Source organism: Phyllopteryx taeniolatus, chromosome 3, assembly GCF_024500385.1.
Source record: "Phyllopteryx taeniolatus isolate TA_2022b chromosome 3, UOR_Ptae_1.2, whole genome shotgun sequence".
Lineage (NCBI taxonomy): Eukaryota > Metazoa > Chordata > Actinopteri > Syngnathiformes > Syngnathidae > Phyllopteryx > Phyllopteryx taeniolatus.
In genome coordinates, this window is record NC_084504.1 from 13,453,795 (window position 1) to 13,480,908 (window position 27,114).

A 27,114-nucleotide genomic window follows, 5' to 3' on the forward strand; every position below is an offset into this window, starting at 1 on the left:
ATGCGGCCTTCCTGTGTGGACTTTGCATGTTTTCCCCATACCTGCGTTGGTTAATAATTGGATGATCAAAACTGTCCATAGGATAACTTTGTACATTTTTGTATCAGTATTTATTTGTATCTTATTAGTATATTTCTTCTATTATTTTTTTCACGTTAAATTGCATGTATTTTGTGTCTTATTGTTGTTGTTGTTTTTTTTTTCTAAATGTGATTTCACTTAATTAAATTTAGATTTTATTCAGACGTACAGTTGATTTGATTTTGACCATAAGAAGCTGGTGGTGAGATGCTGACTTCAGGTTCAAAGCAGAATGTCTGTTAAAAGCAAAACCCCAATGTTTTGCTGCTTATAATGCATTTAGCTTCACATGTCGCTTTTATCTATTTGTTGTCATCTATTTCATATTTGGCACATTAGCGTTACAGTCCTTAACTATGATATATTTATGTACCAAGAAAAACGATTATTTTGATAAAATAGCCCATTGACCACAAACATGAACTCAAAATATTCAACAAACAAGAAAAAAAATTAGCGGAAACGTTTAACTCCATTACAAGTCACTTGTAAGATTTTTTTTTTAAGCACTAGCAAATTTGCACTAAGTGGTTTGTAATGCCCCCTGGTGGTACTGTTGACTTACTGCTTGTAGTCGTATGGCAAAATTCGCATTCGGATTTATCCATCCATCCATTTCCTTTACAGCTTCTCCTCACTAGGGTCGCGGGCATGCTGGAGCCCATCCCAGCAATCTTTGGGCGAAAGGCGGGGTACACCCTGAACCGGTCGCCAGCCCATCGCAGGGCACATAGAAACAAACAACCATTCGCGCTCACATTCACACCTAAGAGCAATTTAGAGTCATCAATTTATATATACATAATTTAATTACTGTAAAATGTCAATCAAATACTGTACTTAAAATGACAAAAAACATTCAAATCTTATATCATAGCTATTTTTAAATTATTGATATTTAATATATGTTTATTATACATTTAAAATAAAAGTGTCAAAGTTAATTAAAATATATTACTGTATTTTTATCGACATTTTTATATTTAATAAAAACACAGTTTAAATGTAATACTTAAAACTCACTCTTTATATTCAGTTTATATGTAAAGATATGTCTCTGTTACATACAGTATACATTTTGTTAAATGTACATTTACAAAATTACATAACAGGTCAAATATTCATACCTAAATCTTATATTCACACATAATGTAGAGAAATATATTGTTTTAAAGTAATTTCCCTCAAAATGTATACATTTATGTAAATAAGTACATCCTTTAAAATAAAAAGTAAACAGAGAGAAGTACAAAAAACTTGAAATTCACATTACTTATTTTGAGTGTCAACATGCCACTTAACTTTATGCAACACACAAACTAAACATATGTATAAATATTGTGGCTTTAAAATGTTTACTGTTCAAATGCACAACTGAGATAATGTGGTTGCACAAGTGTCCACATCCTCTTTAAATCCGATGAGTCTATGTTCAGAATGAACCAATCACATTCAAGCTCATGTTGAATTGAAATAATCACACACCGGCCACCATTGAAAGCTGCCTCTTATTATCCCCAAATAAAGTTCTGATGTTCCAGTAGGCTTTTTATATCCTCTACATTTCAATTTGACACAGTAACATAAGAGTTTTCAAGCAAACATTTACCAGGCTAACAAACAAACAAACAAGAGTCATTGAGGAATGGAACTGCAGAAATCTTTGATCATGTACTACAGTATTATGGAGGATGAACTGTGTATATATTATTTTGTGGTCCAGGACAAACTGCTTGGCACAGACACAAAGTGCTCATTCCAGACTCCACATTGGGATGACGCAATACTATACATTCAAATACTGCTAACGAAGGCACCGTGTGCATACTTTTGTGCATTTCATTTACATTCAGTGCCTAAATAAGAAAAAAAGAGTACACACACGCACACACATTTTGTAACATCAATAACAACATAGTGCATGTCTTAGTGCAACTTTGTTTTTTTTTTAACATCTTAATTCAAATGAACACAAAATTCACAATGAGCATCTTATGCTTCGTGTTGCAGAGTTGAACACTTTTAGTTTTTGTTTTTTTTTCTACACACAATCAAATGTACTTTAACACAGAAGAATCCAGTTTACACCCCTGACAAATAAACAAAGAAACAATCAATATGGATGTGTAACTTCAGGGCCCAAACACTTTTAACAGCAAACATGTTATGACTAGATCAAGGAGATATGTGGTATCGTGACCGAATATAGAATGTTCATTCACAGTTGTTTGTATTTAAAAGAATAATACAGTAGACCAGCGTTCTTAGCAAAAATATGTGAATAGAGGGCGTCGCTCAAAAATAAAAAATAAAAAAACAAAACTGAATAAGCGGTGTTCCGCGAATAATGGAGGATATGTTCCCAAAAAATCTGATACGAAGTGAATTTGCGAATGCCAAACCCTGAATATGCGAGGGTCAATGTCAGTGACGTGAAGCTTAATGAGCGCCTATGGAGAGGAAAACTAATTTCCATAATATTCAACATATTGCAGCGATCGTTCTTAGATTTTCAGAGGTAGACTTGGGCATTAGGAGAGATGTTCACATACATTTTGATGACGATTAGTTGCAGTTTTCACACGTTAAGCTTTTTACATTAAGCATTTTAGACTGCCTACACAGGGACACAAACGTTCGGTTAAAAAAAACAGCATATGGATCGCAGCAAATCGATGGTGCGCATTTTACATAGGTATTACATAGGGGTTTCCTGATTTTGGGGATCGGGGTTCGCCTGTGTGGAGTTTGCATGTTCTCCCTGTGCCTGGGTGGGGTTTCTCCGGGCGGTCCGGTTTCCTCCCACATCCCCAAAAAAACATGCATGCTAGGTTCATTGAAGACTCTAAATTGCCCATAGGTGTGAATGTGAGTGCGAATGGTTGTTTGTTTCTATGCGCCCTGCGATTGGCTGGCGACCGGTTCAGGGTGTAACCGCCCGACGATAGCTGGGATAGGCTCCACCACGCCCACAACCCTAATGAGGATAAGCGGTAAAGAAAATGGATGGCTGGATGGATATATATATATATATATATATATATATAGTATATTTTTTAAGTGATAAAGTATGTATTTTTTAATAAATTTAAAAATAAAATATGTTTTTACTTTAAAAACATATACAGAAATATGTTTTTTTTTGTCAAACTGAAGTAAATTTTCAGGTGTTGTCCAATCAAAATCCACCATAAAAATAAATATTTTAAAATTGAAAAACTAATATTTTTAAGCTACACTAAACTACACTAGCGATAACCATGAAAGCTTGCTGTGGGTTGACGTGAATGTAATTGCTTTAGATGAAGATGTGACTTCTTGTTCAGATGTGTTCGCACTGGTCGAGCGCGGTGAGGTCGGGCGCAGTGCCCATGAACATGCTGCGTCCCCTCTCCAGCCGACTCTTCTTGTCGGTGAGACGGAACGCTTCCATGAACTCGTCGATGTCGATGGCGCCGTCGTGGTTGCTGTCGATGGCCACTGCCAGCTCCGAGATGGCCTCGTCGGTGATCTCCATCTTCAGGTAGACGCTCAGCAGCTTCCACGTCTGATGGAAGTCCGTTGGCGAGATGAAGCCTGAAGGATAGATAGGTAGTTTTTGATGGAAATGGCTGCCTAAAACAGTTTTTTCCCCCCAGGCAAATACGTTTAATACGATGTTTCTGAAAGGACAAAAAAGGCCGCAGGGGGGGAAAATGTGGAGGAAGTGAAGAGCAGTAGATCAGTGGGTTAATCTCTCGTTTTAATCGGGAGGATTCCAGACGACGTCACGGGCAGATTAGCGCCTCACACGTTGGTAAACAACAATAACATGACACACATATGATGATGTCATCACACGTGATGTGTGCCTGTATGTGTGCTTTTTACTCTTATTAATCAACCAATTAATAACCAATTATTTAATAAAACAGAGAAAGATAGTTAAATGTACTGTGCATGTAATGTAGTTCATTTTAATAATCCATCCATCCATTTTCCATACCGCTTACCCTCGCTAGGGTTGCGGGCGTGCGGGTTAGCCTATCCCAGCTAACTCCGGGCGAGAAGCGGGGTACACCCTGAACTGGTCGCCAGTCAAACGCAGGGTGCATATAAACAAACAACCATTCGCACTCACATTCACACCTACGGGCATTTTAGAGTCAGTTCAATCAACCTACCACGCGTGTTTTTGGGATGTGGGAGGAAACCGGAGTGCCCGGAGAAAACCCACGCAGGCACGGGGAGAACACGCAAACGCCACACAGGCGGGGCCGGGATTTGAACCCCAGTCCTCAGAACTGTGAGGCAGATGTGCTTACCAGTCTACACCATGCCGCCACATTTTAATAATAATGTAATAAAAAAATTCATTATCATGTTTTAATTATTCATACAGAATTGAACTATAATTAACGCCACCATAATTTTTCTTTATTATTTGTAATGTGATTATAATGAATTAACCAGTCATTTAATATCATAAAAAGTAGTTAAAACGTGTATGTAAATTGTTTTCTTTTTCTTACAAAAGAACAATTCACTCATTTTTTTAAATGTTGGTATTTACAGTCAATTTCATTATTCTAATGATAAAATAATATAACTTATTCAGTTTTAGATGAAATTTTTTTAAATGAATTCTGTTATAATTTCTCAACCAATTATCTAACAAAATAAATGACAAATGTTAAATGTATATGTAATTGTTTTATTTTACTAACAAAATAATAATTCTTATTTTTAGATTTAAATAATTTATTTATAATTCAACAACCAACAATATAAAAAAGTACTGTTCTATCAAATGTATTTATTTCTTTTTAATAACCTTTGCTTTTCTCGGGTTTGCGAGATAATTTGGGTGGAAAATGCCCAGAATGTCTTTTTTCACATTATTGTAGTTGGTCTTTTTCACCTGGCAGTTGAGAGAGGACGGATTTCTCATTAATATGCAACGTATGCTTTATATTGTAATCGCCTGGCTTGGCGGCTAGGTCGCTCACTCAAAACCCAGAAATGCACTTGCAGCAGTGTGTGAACGTTTCTGTTTACGAAGCCATCCTCCATGACATGGGCCCGAACACAGGGCAATTCTGGTTCCGAAATTTCTCAGCCCAAAAACTGAATTCATTTATATTCATCAATTCCTCTGAGTTTGGCAGATAATGCAAAGTTTTGCACAATAACGCAGCCGCGTTGTCGCTCAGCCAGCCATGTTGCCATACTTTGGCCACAACGGTGTAGAAATTAGGGCGTATTTCACCTGAATTATCCGTGTCGATGATCCTGAAGATGGTCTCCAGAGTGGAGCGATGGCGGTACAAGGTTTCAAGCAGACACTGGTCAATATGCTGCAAGAGGAAATACACCACTGTGACGTCATAACAACTAAAGAAAGCAATTTCTGTAGAAATTTCTGCACTGAAATGCTGCAGAATGAATTGAATTGTTTAAGACCTCAAGTTGGAATGGTTTGAATTGTTCAAGAAATGTGGATGGAGGAGGTAAATATGTAGGAGTTAAGGAGTAGAAGAAGTAGAAAATGGACACAAAATTAATAGGAATGAAGATTTTGGGGTCACAATAACAAGCACTTGAGCTCTGACACAATAATAAGCCACCATAGTGTAGTGTAGTGTGCATGTAGGCCGTTACATCAGCGTTGGCCCCTTTGATGGCGAGCTCGTTGAACCACTGCTGGTAGTCGATGAGGCCCTCGCCGCTCTTGCCGCTGACCAGCTGAGAGCGCAGCATCCTCCAGGGAAGGCCGAGGCGCATCGCGCTCTCGACCGCTGACGCCCAGTCCGTCACGGACACCATACCTGGCCGGCGCAACCACAAAGCGGACGGTCTACCTTGGCTCACTCACACCATCACCGCAAAGTAGACTCCGACTTACGCGTCTACCTTCCTACCGCCCACGTATCTGCCTACTTACTTAGCCGTATATTCACCTACCTGCGTACAGTACCTCTCTACCTACCAGTCAAAAAATCATGTTTAGTGAGACTATTCAGTGTGAATACTGCAATGTGTGACGTGTCCGGTGTTCGGAGACAATGTTGCTTGACACCTAAACTTTGATCTCCATTCAAATGGTATAAGCTCTCTTTCAAACTGTCAACATTTCCCGGGATGCATTGTAGTCTTGTGATTCTCTGTCCAAAGTACAAAAGGTTCAGCACAGCCCGCTGCTGCGCTCTATGTCCTACCGGGAAGGATGTGCGGGCGGGCACACCTGAGAAGGAAAACCTTATCCTTTGGGCAGTTTGCTTGGCGAGACTCACCCGTGTTGTCGCAATCGAAACTTTTAAAGGCACAAATGAGGTCCGACTTGTGGGAAAACAGCTGCTCCCGAAGGACTTTGAGGGCCGAGCGCTCTGTTTGACCCAAGCTGCACACAACAAAAAAATAACCTTAAAATGGAAAGCAATGCATCGCAAAGGGCAAAATACTACAGGATAGAGTTCAATTCAAAAGTCCAAATATGACTTTCTTCCCTTGTTAAACTTGGATATTAATATTATAATATTACGACTTTATCTTGGAAAATACAGCTTTATTCACACGAGATTACAAGATTTTATCCTGACAAAACACATTTGTTCTTGTAAGTCAGCGGTGACCAAACTTGGAGACCCCAAGGACTACATGAGTCGCCCACGGGCCTATTCCAAAAATTGCTCACCGGTGATGGGACATTATGGTTTACCAGGAATGTTATCGAAGTGATCATTCTGAACACTTGCATAGAAATGTGATGTTGTGTGTTGGTATTTATTTATTTCTTACCTCATTAAAATGTAATTGGTAGCCCGTCGCCTTAATCAGTAATCAAGAAGTACAGTGGCTTTCAGTTTGTAAAACAGTGAACGCTGTTGTGAAGATCCCAACTTTTGTTCTTGAAAATTACAACTACAATTTTAGATCTCAAAATATGAATTCATTATCATAGTATTACCACTTTATCTTGGAACAATATGACTGCATTCATGTAAGATTACGAATTTCTATCCTGACAAAACTCGTCTTTGTTGTTGTAATGATTATTACTTGTTTTCTTGGAAAAGGTATGACTTCACTCTCATAAGATTACGCCTTTTTACCATAACAAATTAAGTATTTTTTCTTGGAAAGATTATTCTTTTTCTTCTTGAAAAAAATATGACTTTATTCGCACATGACTTTTTTATTTCTCAAAAAAAATATTCATTTGTGATCATACGACTTTACCATGGAAAAATAGGACTATTGTTATAAGGTTACAAATTTTCATCTTGAAAAAACACGTCTTTGTTGCGGTACATTTGACTTCCTTTGTTTTAACTTTACAATTTCTAAAGAACTTTTTTTCCCCTAAAAAACACTTTTTTTCCTCAATAAAAATATACATTTGTTATCATACTATTACCATTTCATGGAGGAAAACTACAACTTTTTATCCCCCCAACACCCCACGTCTTTGTTGTTGTAAAAATTCTAACATTTTCTTGGAGAAATATGACTGTATTGTCATTAGATTGAGATTTTTTAATCCTGACATAATATGTCTTTGTTCTTGTAAAGATTAAAACGTTTACTCATAACACAACTTCTTTTTCTAAAAAAAATCACGAATTTGTTATCATATTACAACTTCCATCCATTCCTCCATTCATTTTCTGAACCACTTCTCCTCACTCGTGTCACAGGCGTGCTGGCGCCTATCCCGGCTGACTTCGGGCTGGAGGCGGGGCACACCCTGAACTGGTTGCCAGCCAATCGCAGGGCACATAAACAAACAACCATTCGCACTCACATTCACACCTGCGGACAATTTAGAGTCTTCAATTAACCTATGAGGCATGTTTTTTTTTGGGGGGGGGGGGGGGGGGGGGGGATAAAATGTATTCTCATAAGATAATGACTTATTATCCCTAAAAAACAAGTCTTTGTTATTGTAATGATTACTTTTTTTAAAACACATCTTTATTGTCACAATATTACACCTCTTTTATCTAAAAACAATATATACATTTGCTATCATAATATTACCCACTTCACCTTGGAAAAATATTTTATTCACACAAGATTACAACTTTTTATCCAGACAAAATACAGCTTTGTTGTAAAGATTATGATTTTTTTCTGGAAAAAAATACAATTTTAATCTCATAAAATTAATTTTTTTTATGAGCTAACCACAATATCACCATTTTATTGTGGAAAAAGATGAATTTATTCTCGTAAGATTACGACTTTCGATCCTGACAAAATACGTCCTGACAAAATACGTCTTTGTTCTTGTCATTACAATTTTTTTTCTATCATGGTAAAATATAAATATTTCAGTTAAAAATTAAGTTACATTACGACTTTCTATCCTGAAAAAGTATTTTTGTTGTAAATATTCATACTTTTTTATTGAAAAAGTATGACTGTATTCATGTTAGAGTAGATTATTTTATCCTGACAAAAATATTGTTGTTCTTGTGAAGGTTATGACTTTATATTTTGTAAAAAAAAAAAAAAAAATTTGTTTTTAAAAACTACTAAAAAATAGAAATGACAAAAAAAATCATGAAAAAATATTTTAAAAAATTTCTAACATTACACATTTTTCTTTCAACTTTTTAATTGCTACGGCATTTAGTGGTACCCATTGTAGTTATGTTTATTTGGGTGTCCTTGGATCTCTCCGGTTAGAAGTCCCTGGACCCAAAGAGTTTCAGAACCCCTGGTTTTAAGAGTGACTCGGTACCTTTGTCGGGAGGTCAGTTCTCTGGTCATGCTGCTGGCCTGGTACTGAACCACATAAGGCACGAGGTTGGGTCCCAGCTTCACGTATGCGCCTCGGTTGCTCCCCACGTCATAATAATTGGAGGCCGAGAAGAGCGTGAGGACCTCGGGTCAAACGACAGAAGCTTGTCACTTTTGCAGTATTTTCCTCTATCCTAATCTAGAGGCGGGACCTGGGCCATCAGTGGTGCTTATCCGACTTAAATAATTTGACATTTAATAATCAGCATTTCTATGGTCCATGTTCTATGGTTCATTTTCAGTCAAGTCTATGGTCTATGGTCAAGTTCAATGATGAGTCTGTGGTCACTACATCTAGATCAGTTCAGGATCAATATTGATCTAATAACATGAAACATTGTCTAAAATGAAAATAGTAGACTGTTGGGAAAAAATACTATAATTTCATGGAACAAATATTAGAAGTTAGGTTGAAAATATAGGCCAGTGCTTCTGATAGTGGTTAGGCCAACAGAGAAGTCCTTGCTGGACCTGCCCGCCCACCACTATCCAAATCCCAGGACAAGATGGGGCCTGAGTCAGCGGTCACCTTGCGTTTGTGGCAGAACTCGTAGCCGTCCTGTTTGCACTCGTGCGAGCGAACGATGAGCTGCAGGTTGTGCTTGCTCAGGAAGTCCTCGGTGACGTCGGGGCCCCAGTAGCATCCGCCGCCCCTCAGCTCGTTGGGTATGCAGCCGTCCTGTGACATGGGGTCGCTCCACAGCAAGTCCAGGATCTGACAAAACAGCACAAGAGTAAGTCAAACCGACTGTCTTCCTTCAGTTGGACGTTTATGGTGAGTGTGAGTGGTGGCCTCTCTCCATGAACCCTGAGTTTGGCTGGCAATCAGTCCAGGTTTTACCCAAAAGTCAGCAAGGATAGACAGCAATTTACCCGTTGCCCTGAACAGGATAAGCGTTACAGAATGGATGGATGGATGAATCTCAACCTACCGACCCACCTACCTATAAACCCTCGTGCCTACAGTAGCTCCCTAGTTAGCTACCGACCTACCTGTGTACCTTCCTACCTACTTAGGCATCAATCTACCATCTATCTCCCTACCGAGATACCTAAAGAAGTACCCATCAATTGAACTACCTACCTACCTACCTCGCCAACCTACCATCTACCGAATTACATAGATACTTAACTACCAACTATCTACCCAAATACCTATTGGTCATAGGTAGAAAAGTAGGTGGATAGTAAGGAAGTAAAGTAGACGGATCGGTAGGGAGGTAGGTTGATGATAGATAGATTGATCGATACTGTAGCTAGCTAGGTAGGCAGTTAGATAGGATGATAGAAAGGTGGGTAGAGAGATATGGGCAATTTAGAGTACATGTACAAGGAAACCTGAGTACCAGGAGAAACCCAGGATGGAGAGTCAAACCAAGAACCACATGACTGTGAGGCAGACGTCCTTTCCACATGTGGCACTTTCAAACAAAGAAACACTCAGATGGTTGTTGTGGAATCATTATGTTCTTGCTGACTTTTCTCTCTGACCAGCATCAGCGTGACTGTGCGTGCCTGCCTGAAACTGAACCGGATCAGACGGCGCACTTCTACAGCTGCGACTTAAGGTGATGACGGGGAGCTGGAAAAGAAGATTGAGGCTGGGGGGGATTAATGACGCGTGGATTAGCGTATCTGAAAGCTAAGATGTACAGGCAAGCGCCGTTAATCCTTAGTGTTGATTACCGACTGCGAGGGCGCTTTAGCCACAAAGGTTATGGCCTCTGACCACATGACGTTGTTGTGACAGCTTGGGGATGATGTCTATGGTCTATAGTCAAGACTAAAGCCTATGGAAAACGCTGATGTGTGTGTCCAAGAAAGAAACTTTTATGCACGGATCCATAGAAAAATGTGTTTTAAAACGATCGCTTCCCACTCACCTGCTTCCACTCTTCTTTGGCGTTGTCACTAGCGACCGAGTCGAAGGACGCCTGGCCTTCTTTTTCCGCGCCAAAGCTCCCCAAATGTAATAGTGCGGCTCTCTGCTGGCAGAACTTCAGCTCATCCTCCACGTTGACCTTGATCCGATAGGAAAAGTCCTGCAGGGAGCGGTTGAGGAAGCTGTCGCGGCTGCCCAATAATTTAGGACACGTGAGGGAAGCCCGTCGCTTGAGGAGCCTGTGATTGGCCCAGTCATCGTCCATGTCGGAGTCGATGGACGTGCCCGTGGAGCTCTGGTACTTCTTCTTCTTGGGGGGCCTCAGCGCTGAAACGTACTGGACAAAAACACGGCAGGAGTAGTTCAGAACATTTTTTTGCTCTCTAAAATGAGGATCTGTTGCTCACTCACAGTGTGTCGGTCCACTTTAGCCAACACACCCAGATCCGTGGAATCCGAGATGCCGCCGTGCAGGACCAGGACTTTCTGGTCGATCACCGTCGCCAGTGGCAACCAGCTAAAGATTTTCTGGAGCAGCTTTAGGATCCGTTTGCCGTGCATCTGCAGAAAAGTGAACAACTTCATCCACTAGTTCTTCTCATTTGTACTTTTTAACAACCCGTCATTTGTATTACAGGTGTCATAATTAATGGATTAACTGACAACTACGCTCATCAAATTAATCGACAACTATTTTGATAATCAATGAATCGTTTAGAGCCACTGCTTAAGTAAAAATTGTCCAAATCTTCTGATTTCAGCCTCTCAAGAGTAAATGTTCTCTGACATCTGTAGTCTTTCATGAAAGCAGACTGGTTATCTTTTGTGTTGAATCAAAACAAGACGTTTGCAAACAACTGCTTTTACTTTGGAAAACAATGCTCAACATTTTTGCCCGGTAAACGGCTAAACCAAGCTGGGGTCCGAGCTTCTAATGTCACTCACTAGGCCACGCCCCTTAAAGGCACATGTGAACAGTGTTTGTGACTTTTGGCTTAATTACACTGTATTAAAGGTCCCGTATTTTGGCTATTTAATGTAGAACACCATAGAAAACACCGTATAAAAGTGTCAATTTCATTTAAAAAAAACAACAACAACATGGTTTTGTCACGCGAGTGTCCAGAAAAGGCCCCTCTGACAGCTACTTCGGTTTGACCCAGTTTTGTATCCACTTTGTCCATATTTGGCCATGACCACCCCCTTTCTTCCGATTGGTTGCCTCCGTGTAGAAATATTACATCCCAAATACTCGAAAAAAAATTGGTTTGGCAAAATAAGGGACCTTTAAACTCTTGTATTTCTTTAAATTCTCTTTAATTATATCTTATTATGTTTTTACATTAATGTTTTATGATAAATTGCTATACCTCTTTATTAAAAACGTAACAAAAAAGTTTTTGGGGGGGCTAGAACGCATTCATGGTATTAAACTTTATTTCAATTGTATTACCAATGTATTTTGAAATGAGTTCATTTATATATTTTTACATTGCCTAATACAAGTCAAAATCAAATGAATGACTATACAAATATTTAAAATGACAAAAAAATGATATGGAGCTCTTCATTTTAATCCCCCGGAAAATGAGACATTGTTTCGACCCGGGCTGATTCATCAGAGGCCGCCACCAAGACAAATGTCCCGCAGGCATTCAAATGAATGACCTTTAATCCTCTTAAGTAGCGAGGAGGAGCAACAGTGGCATCCATGTGTTGCTCACAAATAACAAAGGAGGGAACCTACCTTGTATTTCGTCAGCACTTCCTTAGTGAAGCCATACCTGCAACAGTCACACAAACAACAAAATACTTTGTTTCCTATATTTCTCACATGGCCTTGGCCGGAGGTGGGTTTGGTACCGCAGGTTGATGATGTGGTCCTCGTGGTTGCCTCGGTTCAGGTGCACCTCGGTGGGATAGACGAGCAGGAAGGCGAAGAGGACGAGGAGTATCTCGATGGAGTCCTTACCTCGGTCCACAAAGTCGCCGTTGAATACATAGGGCTTCTCCAAGGATGGCGTTCCGTTCTGTTAGAAAACGCCAAGACTTTAATTATTGTCATTACATGGTTTTGTGTCGGAGTTTAGAAAACACATCTGCCCAGAGCAAGACACATTTTGTAGTTTAAGTTGGAATCCGTTGACAGATGGAGACACTATTAGGTGACAATTATTGTTCTGTCCATCATTTCGATATTGATTTTAATTATTACTATAAAAATTGTTTTTGCGTTTCAGGTGAGAACAGTATTAACATATTTGTGCAGAAACAGATACACGTTTGGTCTTCGATTAAGTCGCAATCTGATGACAAATGAGGACGCTGTTACGTTTTTGTGCCGGAGCTGAGAAATGTAGCAGCGCACTTGTGCAGAATGAAACACACATTTCATCCATTGATTAAGTGAGAATCCACTGACGAATACGGAAGCTATTTGGTGCCAATAGTTATTATGCCCATGATTTCACCTTTGACTTGAAATATTATCATTGCAAGTGTTTTGTGTTTCAGCTGAGATAACACAATTGTGTAGAACAAGAAACATTTTGTCCTTGATTACGTGGGAATCCGTTGACACATGGGGACACTATTACGTGCCAATTATTAATCTGTCCATGATTGTGCCTTTGACTCTAATTATTACCATATAAATTGTTCTTGTCTTTCAGGTGAGAAAAATAATATCACATTTGTTCAGAATCAGAAACACATTTTATCTTTCTTTTAAGATGCAATCTGTTGACAAATGGGGACGCATTTATATGCCTCTTGTTGTTGTGTCCATGATTTTGCGTTTGACTTCAATTATTATTATTATTACAAATGTTTTGTGTTGGAGGTGCTTAGAAAAGTAGTAGCACACATGTCCAGAATAGGACCGACATTTTCTCCTTGATCAAGTTGGGATCCGTTAAGAAATGAGGACACTATTACGTTCCAATAAAACGTAGCATATATTTTCATATTCTGAGAGGCTTCTTCTGAGGCGTTATTCAACTTTAGAGATTTATGGCAGACCGTTGGCGCCCCGCCCCAGTCACTTAACAAGTTTACCTTGTAGAAAATCAACAGCAGGTCTTCCAGCTGCCCGTGCAAATCGCCTGTCGACAAGAAAAGAGATCAAATACAACATGTCAACACTGGTGACTCTGCACCAGTCCCACGGTATGTCGTTTATATTGAATACAGAGCAGTGATTCAAAAACGAACACTCACCGCAAATGGTGATTTCTTTGCTGTGGCAGGTGGAGATGCGGCTGATGTTGGGCAACATGCGCAGCAGTTTCCACGTCTCCAGGAGGAGCTGCAGGACGTAACGCGAGTGCAACTGCTGCTGGCAGAGAGACGGAGTTAGCGGGAAGAGACGGGAGGCGGCCAATCTAGTGAGATTTCGACTCAGTGAGCGTGTCAACGATGAACTCCCGCTGATGTGCTTTGTGCTTTCAAAATACCTATAAAATACCATTAGGTAAACTTTTTGCTGTTCCCTCTCTATTACATGTCTGTCATATTAATATTCGAGAGGGTTAGGTGTTACAGTAAACCCATCTTATTTGCAGTTCACTATTCAAGAATTCACCTATTTGTATTTTTTTTCTCTGGATACTATTTGCGGTATTTGTAAAAGGCTATGAGCTTCCACAAGGTTACACCAAAACCCTGTCTAATAGGAAAGTAGTAATTATTCAAGGAAGTATGTTGAAGTGATACATCCCAACTGAGAGACAAGCGTTGTATGTTGGGGAGGAGTTAAGTTTTGCCTGGGTTGTTATGGAGAGTCTTCATGTATGAACACGCTCACTTAGGGTGCATACTGTATTTTTAAAATGAAAAAAATCTGTAAGCCATGTACCTTTCACGGTAATCAACCAAGAGGAGCATTTTTGCCATACTTCTCTTTCCTCACCCCCAACATCCCCCCCCCCCCACCACCCATCCGCACCTCTCCCAGTGTTATTGAACGCAACAGAATAATTTCAAGTTACAAAGGAATCAAATGGCAACTAGCACGTACTTTCTTGTTCCTGAAGGCCTCCACTAGGCAGATGGCCTGCTCTGCTGTCAGAGGGAAGCACAGGTGAGGTCCCGAGTAGATCTTGGGCACTTCGATGTTCTTGTAACAGAAGTAACGTTCCCACTCGGGGTCGCGACACACCTCATTCTCCCGGAAGATGTGCGAGATCAGGTTTCCTGCGAGGTCACATGAATCTGTTTAGAGGGTTGCAGTCTGTGTATCAGCACGGGAGTCCAATCTGGGGCATGTAAAGCTTACTTTCACTGCTCGATGGTGTGAAGTTGTCCATGAGGTAGCCCAGGAAGTTATACAGCTGCAGAAAGAGAAGTTACTTGAAGGCAGTGCCAAATTATTTGGAAAATTAAGGCCCTGAAGTTGGTTTCACATCACGAAATGAAATTAAGTAAGCATGGCTATCGTGAGTGGACCCACAAAAGTCTCAAAAGACACACGAAGTTTACCATTTTGGTTTGAGGCAGCCATTATAGGGTCATCCTGGACATTTCCAGGGGTCCTTAAAATACCCTCTTGTCTGGATTTGCATTTTGTCACTGCATATTTGATGACTCGCAATGAAACACAGAACTCGAATTTAAACTGCAACCAACAATGGACCAATTCTTGAAATGATGATCAAACTTTAATCCGGTGCTCCGCCTACATTAACTGAGCGTAGCCAAAATAGTTTGTCAATTTAGCATTGCTCTGCTTATGATAGCTGCTTCCAATTTGGGTGCCCTTAGGGCAAATTCTCTAGTCGGAGTTCATCAACGTTCAAGGCAAAATGGCTGCTTCAAACAAAAATGGCAGACTTCCTGTTCAATTTGTTGCATGTGTCCGTGAGCCTTTTTTGTGCATCCTCTATGATAGACTTTTCCACCCAATTTCGTGTCGATTAGGGAAATTAGTGTCTGGGACAATTTTTTTTTTATTTTTTTTATCATCCCCACCTTGATCTGAGCCTGCTCTCCCGAGTACTCAATGGACTGGAAGATGTGCCAGGTGTACCTCCTTCTCATCTCCATGCGTGCCACATACTGACGGTACCACTGCTGGATCAGCACAGCCGCCCTTATCGCTGCACCACCAAAGCACACCATCAGGAACCGCCTTCAACTTTAATACCTTAATACCGTACAGTGATTCCCAACCACTGTGCCGTGAGAGATCATCAGGTGTGCCGTAGTCTCACTTAATTGGTCAGAAAGGGAGTTCTTTCTTACATATAATCTATTTGTTCATCTATGCAAGGGACGTATAGCGACAGCCAGAACAATCAAATGCCCTTTCACAAGATGGCGGAAGGTACAATTAACCTGTTACCATCCATACCACAGAATAATAACTTTGTGGTCAACTACAAGTAAACGGGCCCACATTTCACAATAAGTCAATTTGTGAGTCCAGTGAGTTGATGTCATCATTTTTTCAGTATAGATGCCTTTTGTGACATTTTGTTTTTTTCTCCAAATGGGTGCCTTGGCTTAGTAAAGGTTGGGAAACACTGCTTTCTTTAATAAAAACTAAGTAAGCAACAGGGCACAGTGGCCGACTGCTTAGAGCGTCTGCCTCACAGTTCTGAGGACCCGGGTTCAATCTCCGGCCCCGCCTGTGTGGGTTTGCATGTTCTCCCCGTACCTGCGTGGGTTTTCTCCGGGCACTCCACATCCCAAAAACATGCATGGTAGGTTAATTGACAACTCTAAATTGCCCGTAGGTGTGAATGTGAGTGCGAATGGTTGTTTCTTTTTTAGATAAATTTAAATTTTTGCCCATTTATTAAAAAAGAAAAACTGAAATATCACAAGTATTCAGACCCTTTGCTGTGACACTCATATATTTAACTCGGGTGCTGTGCATTTCTTCTGATCATGCTTGAGATGGTTCTACACCTTCATTGGAGTCCAGCTGTGTTTGATTATACTGATTGGACTTGATTAGGAAAGCCACACACCTGTCTATATAAGACCGTACAGGTCACAGTGCATGTCAGAGCAAATGAGAATCATGAGGTCAAAGGAACTGCCTGAAGAGCTCAGAGACAGAATTGTGGCAAGACATAGATCTGGCCAAGGTTATTAAAAAAAATCTGTTACACTTAAGGTTCCTAAGAAAACAGTGGCCTCCATAATCCCTAAATGGAAGACGTTTGGGACGACCAGAACCCTTCCTAGAGCTGGCCGTCTGGCCGAACAGCAATTGGGGGGGAAGAGCCTTGGTGAGAGAGGTAAAGAAGAACCCAAAGATCACTGTGGCTGAGCTCCAGAAATGCAGTCGGGACATGGGAGAAAGTTCTGGAAAGTCAACCATCACTGCATCCCTCCACCAGTCGGCGCTTTATAGCAGAGTGGCCCGACGGAAGCCTCTCCTCAGTGCAAGACACATGAAAGCCCGCATGGAGTTTGCTAAAAAAACACCTGAAGGACTCCAAGATGGTGAGAAATAAGATTCTCTGGTCTGATGAGACCAAGATAGAACTTTTTGGTCTTATTTCTAGGCGGTATGTGTGGAGAAAACCATCCCCAAATCCAGGTGTCAAAAATATCATTTCCAAAAAGACTCATGCCTGTATTAACTCAAAAGGGTGCTTCTCCTAAATACTGAGCAAACGGTCTGAATACTCATGGCTGTGTGATATTTCAGTTTTTCTTTTTTAATAAAGCCGCAGAATTTCAACAATTATGTTTTTTTTCTGTCAGTATGGGGTGCTGTGTGTATATTAATGAGGGGGAAAAAATTAACTTAAATTAATATAGCAAATGGCTACAATATAACAAAGAGTGAAAAAATTAATGGGGTCTGAATACTTTCCGTACCCACAGTATATTTTCATTATATTAATTACAATTGTATTGCATTTAAACAAATTAAATAAATCAGGAAGATATAATTTAACAAAAATTTGATGTTTTATTGCTCTTATTCTTTTTATTTATTTCATAAAACTGGAAAATATGGATACAATAATATAAATTTATTGACAATAGAATACTCACAAAATGTTTCCTATTTATTAAAATGTAATTATGTTTTAATGAATTCCATAGATGCATTACAATGGTAATTTAAACTCTTAATTAATATATATTTTTTTAATAAACACAATGAATAAATTAATAACATCCATCCATCCATCCATTTTCCATACCGCTTTATCCTCACAAGGCTCGCGGGCGTGCTGGAGCCTATCCCAGCTAACTCCGGGCGAGAGGCGGGGTACATCCTGAACTGGTCGCCAGCCAATCGCAGGGCACATACAAACAAACAACCATTCGCACTCACATTCACACCTACGGACAGTTTAGAGTCTTCAGTCAACCTACCTCGCTGGTTTTTGGGATGTGGGAGGAAACCGGAGTGCCCAGAGAAAACCCACGCAGGCACGGGGAGAACATGCAAAATCCACACAGGCGGGGCCGGGGATTGAACACCGGTCCTCAGAACTGTGAGGCGGATGTGCTAACCACCGTTCCGCCAATTAATAACATATAAAAAAAAATGGTAATTATATTCATCAAATCAGAAAATTATAATTTGACCAAAAGATAACTTTTTAAAATAAATTGCATTACATTTTAACAATGTGTACTTTTTAAAAATTGGCTTCCGTTTGGTAAAAATCAATCAATCAATCAATCAACGTTTCCCCTATAAAAGTAGTTGTTTTTTTCCCTGGGTTTTCACTTCAGCTGTATTGTAATAAAAGAGACTCGGACATAATTATGGAAAAATTCATTAAAGCAAGGCTACAACAACAACAATAACTCAAATGCATCTCGTCCAACTAATAAACACAAAACAAAGAACAGACACGGCTTACATGTGACGCCTGCAAAGAGCAGAGCAGAAAGAAAGAAGAAAAGAAAACATTCATGAGTGAGTGAGTGAAGGTCCCTAATAGTTCAGTGGTGTATGATTTATGCATGTAAGTGCATCTTCACAAGCTTACTTTTTACCGGGTGTTTTTGGAACTGGTTGGACTTGGTGACGCCACATCCCATGACTGTTCCTGCAACAATAACGACACAAAAAAAGAAACCCCATCAAAAACACTCGAAACAAGAGTTGTATTTCTGGATTATTCCTTGCAAGAAAGAGAAGAAAATGGTCAGAGGCACGGGCCACTAAACTTTGATCTGCCTTGGGATCACAAAAATACAGTTGTTGACAATTATTTGAAAACTGGAAACTATCGTGGACAGTGAGGCACATGCTACTTCACAAGGACATGATTATTGGATCACATGTGGCAGCCCCAAGTGAACATGGAAGACAATACGGCAGATCAATACGATACACGCAAAATGGACAAAAGCACTGAGACAGTGAAACGTGGGGAAAATAAGACTTTGTCCAAGAAGATGGAATAGTCCATTGCATGAGAAGAAGGGGCTTGCTTCTTCCGCACCAAATGTATCCAAACAAACCTTTGGGATCTTGTTATGTGCACTGGTAACAGCAAAAGGCCTTCCATTAAACTGTTCCCTTAAGTTGGAAACATGTTGTCCAAGATCAAGAATTATGAACAAAGGGTTCTTATATATTGATGATTACATACAGTGATGCCTTGACTTTTTATTCCTTTTATTCATTCTGTGACCACGCTCGAAACTCCACTCCCAAATATCAATATCAAGTATCTCAAATTACTTTTCCCCTATAGAAATGGATGTAAATGATATATATATATATATATAAAGGTTTGTGCATCATGATCTCATGCGTTAATTAAATGGCATTGTGTCTGATGTGTGCGCCTTGGCCACCAGGGGGAAGCATAATGTATAGACACAGTCCATGTTGATTTGATTATGAAACAGAAGCCCATCAGAACTAAGGTGCAGTAATATTAGTCGTTATCAGAGAGGATAAAGACTATATGCCTTATATGTCTGCATGTGTTGATGCTATTTATAAATGGTTTAAAGGTTTATAAGTACTGCAACATTGATGTTAGTTTCATTAGCCCGTCCATGGTGGTTTGCATTGTGTGTTAGCATTCAGCTAGCGAACCAAGGCAAAGTCATGTGGTTTGGTTAAATACACAATGTGTGTCATTCGCTTTGTTTTATGTTTGGTTTGACAGTAAACATCAACTGGGAATGTCAATAAACAGCTTGAAGCAAGCACTTCTTTTTGAAGAACTAGCACTTGTAACTCACATTTTTGCATCTGGAAAACCTTGTAAGTTGGGTCACTTGTTAGTCGAAGTACCACTGTACAATGATATACCTGGTTAGCATCAGACTTAGCAACAAAGTCAATGAGGAAGCTCTCATTAATCCTGTTAACTATTGGGTCACTTCTTTAACTACCTACCTGCTGTAGAATTGGTGGGAGCGGGCAGGAGAATGTTTTCGACACAAATTCTACCAAGGCTTAGACGCTACTCAGCTCTCCAATCACCCGCACGGCACAAAACATTTGTTCAAATTATCAAAGTTATCAATACTAAAATTAGTAATAATAATGCAAGTGCAACCAAAAGTGTACATTTAATTTTACCTTAAGCGATTATGATAAATAGAATAATTAAGTAAATATGAAGTTAAAAAAGTGTTACATATCATAAATTAAATTAAATATATATATATATATATATATATATATATATATATCTTTAAATCACACAAATAATTTTATACATTATATATAATAAAATAATAATGAATTTTACTATGTATAAAAGTTACAAAATATAGAAAAAACGCACAAATTGAAAAAATTAACCGTGCACCAATTTCCTCATTGAGGCATTATAATAACTATAATACCATCCATCCATCCATTTTCTGAGCCGCTTCTCCTCACTAGGGTCGCGGGCGTGCTGGAGCCTATCCCAGCTGTCATCGGGCAGGAGGCGGGGTACACCCTGAACTGGTTGCCAGCCAATCGCAGGGCACATAGGAACAAACAACCATTCGCACTCACAGTCATGCCTACGGGCAATTTAGAGTCTGCAATTCATGCATGTTTTTGGGATGTGGGAGGAAACCGGAGTGCCCGGAGAAAACCCACGCAGGCACGGGGAGAACATGCAAACTCCACACAGGCGGGGCCGGGGATTGAACCCGGGTCCTCAGAACTGTGAGGCTGACGCTCTAACCAGTCGGCCACCGTGCCGCTAACTATAATACATTTAATTAATAATAAATCAAACAATGTATCAAGTACAATTTATTTTAAAAAATGTCAATTCTAAATACAAATTACATTATTATTCGATTGTATTACACAGTATATAATAAAAACAAAATAAAATAAAAATTTAATTACCAAAAATAAAAGCAAAAAAAGTATATATATTTTGAAATGCCCAGAAATATTATTCGTCATTTATTTTTGACTATCCACAACCCAGCAGTTGAGCCCATCATTGCAATTCTAAATTGATTAGCTCGGTCGACAGCTAGGTCGCTAGATAGAAAGATGTAAAAACTTACGTGGTTAATCCTGTCACTATGTCCAAGGTGCATTTATTAGGACATTTGCAGTGCCTCATCAACCACTCATCTAGTCAGGTGAACATGTTGACGGGGGCCATCTTGGGGGGAAAAAACAAAGTCAAAAGGAAGTTTCCAGGTTTGGGTTGCGCGGCTCTTTACACTCTGTGCTGCCCTAAAGCTGCTTCACTCTTTAGTCCCTCACAAGGTTGTCGAGGCACAAGTGGATTAGAGGCGCTAATTGCTCGATGAGACGAGACAGGCCACTCGCATGAGACCGCAAGAAGCAAGCACAGGTGGCGCTGGAAGCGGCTCAAAATCACCATAAATATCATTATTTTTGTTAGTCCAGGATTAGGTGTGCATGTGTGGAGTGCTATGAGACATTTAGCAACTCGCCTGTAGCCTTTTATAGGGCAAGGAACTTCAAGTCAAAATGGCTGACGCATACCCCTCTCTCTAAGGAACAAAAAGCAAATGCTAGTAAGGAACAAATAGATGATTAAGTATTACATTGGCGCCCCGCGAGATGGCAGATTTTTTGAAATGGGTTTTACAGTATACAGGCAAGTCTGAATTTAATGCAGCCCTATGGGGGGCACAAGTCAGTGCAAACTGTAGGCCGGTCCCAAGCCCGGATAAATGCAGAGGGTTGCGTCAGGAAGGGCATCCGGCTTAAAACCTTGCCAAACAAATATGAGCGTTCATCCAAAGAATTCCATACCGGATCGGTCGTGGCCCGGGTTAACAACGTCCGCCACCGGCGCCGTCAACCTGCAGGGCGCTGTTGGAAATTCAGCTACTGTGGGTCGAAGTCAAACAAGAAGAAGAAGAGGTGGAAAGCGGGTTCTTCGGCAGAAAGAGAAGAGGAAAACACAGAGCCTAGAACTGAATGTGGGGGCTTTGAATGTTGGGACTATGACAGGAAAATCTCGGGAGTTGGTTGACATGATGATTAGGAGAAAGGTTGATATATTGTGTGTCCAGGAGACCAGGTGGAAAGGCAGTAAGGCTAGAAGTTTAGGGGCAGGTTATAAATTATTTTACCATGGTGTAGATGGGAAGAGAAATGGAGTCGGGGTTATTTTAAAAGAAGAGTTGGCTAAGAATGTCTTGGAGGTGAAAAGAGTATCAGATCGAGTGATGAGGCTGAAATTTGAATTGAGGGTGTTATGTGTAATGTGATTAGTGGCTATGCCCCACAGGTAGGATGTGACCTAGAGGTGAAAGAGAAATTCTGGAAGGAGCTAGATGATGTAGTTCTGAGCATCCCAGACAGAGAGAGAGTCGTAATTGGTGCAGATTGTAATGGACATGTTGGTGAAGGTAATAGGGGTGATGAAGAAGTGATGGGTAAGTACGGTATCCAGGAAAGGAACTTGGAGGGACAGATGGTGGTAGACTTTGCAACAAGGATGCAAATGGCTGTAGTCAACACTTTTTTCCAGAAGAGGCACGAACATAGGGTGACCTACAAGAGCGGAGGTAGAAGCACACAGGTGGATTACATCTTGTGCAGACGATGTAATCTGAAGGAGGTTACCAACTGTAAGGTAGTGGTAGGGGAGAGTGTGGCTAGACAGCATAGGATGGTGGTGTGTAAGATGACTCTGGTGGTGGGGAGGAAAATTAGGAAGACAAAGGCAGAGAAGAGAACCATGTGGTGGAAGCTGAGACAGGACGAGTGTTGTGCAGCTTTTCGGGAAGAGGTGATACAGGCTCTCGGTGGACGGGAAGAGCTTCCAGAAGACTGGACCACTGCAGCCAGGATCAGAGAAGCAGGCAGGAGAGTACTTGGTGTATCTTCTGGCAGGAAAGGAGAGAAGGAGACTTGGTGGTGGAACCTCACAGTACAGGAAATCATACAAGGAAAACGGTTAGCTAAGAAGAAGTGGGACACTGAGAGGACCGAGGAGAGGCGAAAGGAATACATTGAGATGCGACACAGGGCAAAGGTAGAGGTGGCAAAGGCAAAACAAGAGGCATATGATGACATGTATGGCAGGTTGGACACTAAAGAAGGAGAAAAGGATCTATACAGGCTGGCCAGACAGAGGGATAGAGATGGGAAGGATGTGCAGCAGGTTAGGGTGATTAAGGATAGAGATGGAAATATGTTGACTGGTGCCAGCAGTGTGCTAGGTAGATGGAAGGAATACTTCGAGGAGTTGATGAATGAGGAAAATGATAGAGAAGGGAGAGTAGGAGAGGCAAGTGTGGTGGACCAGGAAGTGGCAATGATTAGTAAGGGGGAAGTTAGAAAGAGAATGAAAAATGGAAAGGCAGTTGGTCCTGATGACATTCCTGTGGAGGTATGGAAGCATCTAGGAGAGGTGGCTGTGGAGTTTTTGACCAGCTTGTTCAATAGAATTCTAGTGCGTGAGAAGATGCCTGAGGAATGGAGGAAAAGTGTACTGGTGCCCATTTTTAAGAACAAAGGTGATATGCAGAGCTGTGGCAACTATAGAGGAATAAAGTTGATGAGCCACACAATGAAGTTATGGGAAAGAGTAGTGGAGGCTAGACTCAGGACAGAAGTGAGTATTTGCGAGCAACAGTATGCTTTCATGCCTAGAAAGAGTACCACAGATGCATTATTTGCCTTGAGGATGTTGATGGAAAAGTACAGAGAAGGTCAGAAGGAGCTACATTGTGTCTTTGTAGATCTAGAGAAAGCCTATGACAGAGTACCCAGAGAGGAACTGTGGTACTGCATGCGGAAGTCTGGAGTGGCAGAGAAGTATGTTAGAATAATACAGGACATGTACGAGGGCAGCAGAACAGCGGTGAGGTGTGCTGTCGGTGTGACAGAAGAATTTAAGGTGGACGTGGGACTGCATCAGGGATCAGCCCTGAGCCCCTTCCTTTTTGCAGTGGTGATGGATAGGCTGACAGATGAGGTTAGACTGGAATCCCCTGTGGACCATGATGTTTGCAGATGACATTGTGATCTGCAGTGAAAGCAGGGAGCAGCTGGAAGAACAGTTAGAAAGATGGAGGCATGCACTGAAAGAAGAGGAATGAAGATTAGCCGAAGTAAAACAGAATATATGTGCATGAATGAGAGGGGTGGTGGGGGAAGAATGAGGCTACAGGGAGAAGAGATGGCAAGGGTAGAGGACTTTAAATACTTGGGGTCAACCGTCCAGAGCAATGGTGAGTGTGGTCAGGAAGTGAAGAAGGTTGCAGGTTGGAACGGGTGGAGGAAGGTGTCAGGTGTGTTATGTGACAGAAGAGTCTCTGCTAGGATGAAGGGCAAAGTTTATAAAACAGTGGTGAGGCCAGCCATGATGTATGGATTAGAGACAGTGGCACTGAAGAGAAAACAGGAAGCAGAGCTGGAGGTGGCGGAAATGAAGATGTTGAGGTTCGCTCTCGGAGTGACCAGGTTGATAAAATTAGAAATGAGCTCATCAGAGGGGACAGCCAAGGTTCGATGTTTTGGAGACAAAGTTAGAGAGAGCAGACTTCAATGGTTTGGACACGTCCAGAGGAGAGAGAGTGAGTATATTGGTAGAAGGATGATGAGGATGGAGCTGCCAGGCAAGAGAGCTAGAGGAAGACCAAAGAGAAGGTTGATGGATGTCGTGAGGGAAGACATGATGGCAGTTGGTGTTCGAGAGGAGGATGCAGGAGATAGGCTCTCATGGAAAAGGATGACGCGCTGTGGCGACCCCTAACGGGACAAGCCGAAAGGCAAAGAAGAAGAAGAAGGCAACTCTGAATTTAAAGCTGCTCGCCTTTCAGTGTAGTACCACGTTGTGCCACAGCATCCCGGGCAACACTGAAGTCCACAGCATAATTAAGAGCAAGAAGAAGAGGCAGAGAAGGTCCCCATTCCTCAAATTAGCTGCAATAACAGTCGTTCCCAGAGACAACATACTGTATGCCTGTGAGTATTGTTGTATGCTCTGTTTGTGTGTTTTGCTGCTCTTTGAAGGTTTATAATTACTGTAACATCTTTGGCCACCTATGGAGTTTCACATTATATATTAGCCTTAAGCTTAGAGACTTCCATCAAACTTAATGATATGGTTTTGTTAAACATTTTGGTGTTTGAGAACAGGGACTAAGGAATCATTTTAAAAAATGTGTTTTAATAAGTTTAAGTGTTTTAAAAGTGAGTGGGAGCAGTACAATTCCATCCCTCCATTTTCAATAGAGCTTATCCTGTTCAGGGTCGTGGGGTGCTGGAGCCTATCCCAGCTGACTTTGGCCGAAAGGCAGACTACACCCTGAAATGGTCGCAAGTCAAGCAGTAAAACTATTTGAACAATTTCTTTTGTATGGTCTCGCTATATCGCAGATTTTCACATATCCCGGGGTTTGGAACATATCACGTAGCACTGAGCAATAAAGGGTTGCTCATTATCTGGTAATGTTGGTACATTTTTCTTTTTTTTGACAATTGTGCAAAAAGATGCAGAGTCCTCTAGCACTTAGAGCAGTTCGAATGACTAATATTGCAATAGTCCGGTGCAATGACCATTGTCCAAAGGGCGCCGAGACTTCAAGCGAGTGGTGTGATAATCTGGGACAATGTTGATTGTGCAAATGTTGCAGATACTCCTCAGTCAGTGTGCAAATGGAGCAGATGCTACTCTGGCATGAGTGGCCAGTATTGGTCACCAACAGATATGCAAATAGTGCAGCGTGGCGAGACTACTACAGTGAGTGCACGAGTAATCTATAATTGGCCCCACAGAAATGTGACAACAAATTTAAGACAAAAAAAAAATTGCCAGCATGTTGCAATGGAATTGTAGGTTAGGTGTTTAAGAAGTTTAATTGCAAGAGGGAAGAAGCTGTGGGAATGTCTGCTAATTCTAGTTTGCATTGATCGGTAGGGCCAACCTGAGAGGATTTTGCACGCTCTTGTCTTAGTTCTGGCAGCGTGCAAGTCCTCAAGGGTGGGTAGGGGGGTACCGACAATCCTTTCAGGAGTTTTGATTGTCCGTTGCAGTCGGAGTTTCTTACAGTTGGAATAAATAATAACTAAATAATACTGGAAATAAAAAGGTGGTTCAGTTATAAAAATTATAATAATAATAATAATACCTGGATTAACGATGTAGAAAAGCTTCAATAAAATATATGAGCTAAAAATAAGGACTCAAACTTAACCAGGAGTTTGATTAAAATACAAACTCCAGTCTGGTATCCGAGTTAAAAGGCAAAGTTACAAATTCCTTGTGTGTTTTTTTGACATACTTGGCAAATAAAGATGATTCTGATTAAGTTTTATCAATTTAGACATGTTTGATCTCTTAATGATAATATTTGTGAACCATAAACGGTCATGACAACCTCCATTTCGAGTTTGCCCTATTATCCGACTCTGAATTTTTTATTATGATAAATGCTAATTTGACTTGTAACGTAGGCTACAATTTACCTAGTGCTAATAGCTAGCAAAAACTCATTTCAAATAATATTTAGCACTGAAAGTGTTACATTTTTTTTCTGCCACGTTTTTAAGCAAATGTTTATTTAATAATAAATAAAATAATAATGAATTATTATTATTATTATTAAATGTGTCACAAACACACAGTTTGGCGAAACTGTCGCTAACGCGCACGGCAAAAATTGTTGCTGCGCGTAGAATGCTGCAGACATCATCTCTCGTGATTGGTCCGTTTTAGTCACATGCAGTGATGACGTACTCAGCGTGCACCTTGGTTCTGCATACCTTCTACGCCGCCGCCTTCTCGATCGGTTCTGCAGCATAATTAAACGTATCATCTGGTCATCTAGGTCAATTTGTTCTAGCAGACACAGTTCCACGGTCGCCATTGTTGTTGCTTTGTTCCTTGTTGCGTAAAGGAAAGTAAAAACGGCTACCGGAAATGACCACAAAATGCAGAGGAAACTCCACCCTGTGGTGTCCTAGCCAATACCAGCCG

The 27,114-nt window shown here is 40.6% G+C and overlaps 1 protein-coding gene across 3 annotated transcripts; it reads right to left on the bottom strand.

The window, feature by feature from the left end:
* Nucleotides 1-1,354: 1,354 nt before the first annotated feature.
* Nucleotides 1,355-27,035, bottom strand: ppef2a (protein phosphatase with EF-hand domain 2a). Of its 3 annotated transcripts, none has more exons than XM_061767030.1 (17): nucleotides 26,901-27,035; nucleotides 18,715-18,774; nucleotides 15,716-15,843; nucleotides 15,024-15,078; nucleotides 14,766-14,941; nucleotides 13,967-14,081; nucleotides 13,805-13,851; nucleotides 12,611-12,777; nucleotides 12,495-12,531; nucleotides 11,159-11,308; nucleotides 10,749-11,084; nucleotides 9,395-9,580; nucleotides 8,807-8,949; nucleotides 6,354-6,460; nucleotides 5,722-5,888; nucleotides 5,330-5,417; nucleotides 1,355-3,657 (listed from the first exon to the last, which is right to left on the bottom strand). In XM_061767030.1, exons 2-17 carry the CDS (start codon nucleotides 18,764-18,766, stop codon nucleotides 3,404-3,406), a joined length of 2,208 nt encoding a protein of 735 aa, XP_061623014.1. In that variant the 5' UTR covers nucleotides 18,767-18,774; nucleotides 26,901-27,035; the 3' UTR covers nucleotides 1,355-3,403. The 3 variants fall into 3 exon arrangements, with proteins under 3 accessions (XP_061623014.1, XP_061623013.1, XP_061623015.1); XM_061767029.1 differs by lacking the exon at nucleotides 26,901-27,035 and adding an exon at nucleotides 21,209-21,995; XM_061767031.1 differs by lacking the exon at nucleotides 26,901-27,035 and adding an exon at nucleotides 21,209-21,995 and having other exon boundaries at nucleotides 15,716-18,594.
* Between the last annotated feature and the right edge of the window lie 79 nt (nucleotides 27,036-27,114).

What these genes read in the sequence shown, in the direction of transcription:
- ppef2a (XM_061767030.1), bottom strand. Translation starts at nt 18,766, where the DNA reads ATGGGATGTGGCGTCACCAAGTCCAACCAGTTCCAAAAACACCCGGTA. An exon ending in CACACCATCGAGCAGTGAAA is followed by an intron (nt 14,942 to 15,023) that starts GTAAGCTTTACA and finishes GTGACCTCGCAG; the next exon opens with GAAACCTGATCTCGCACATC. An exon ending in AGTTCTGCCACAAACGCAAG is followed by an intron (nt 8,950 to 9,394) that starts GTGACCGCTGAC and finishes GTTTGACCCGAG; the next exon opens with GTCCTCACGCTCTTCTCGGC.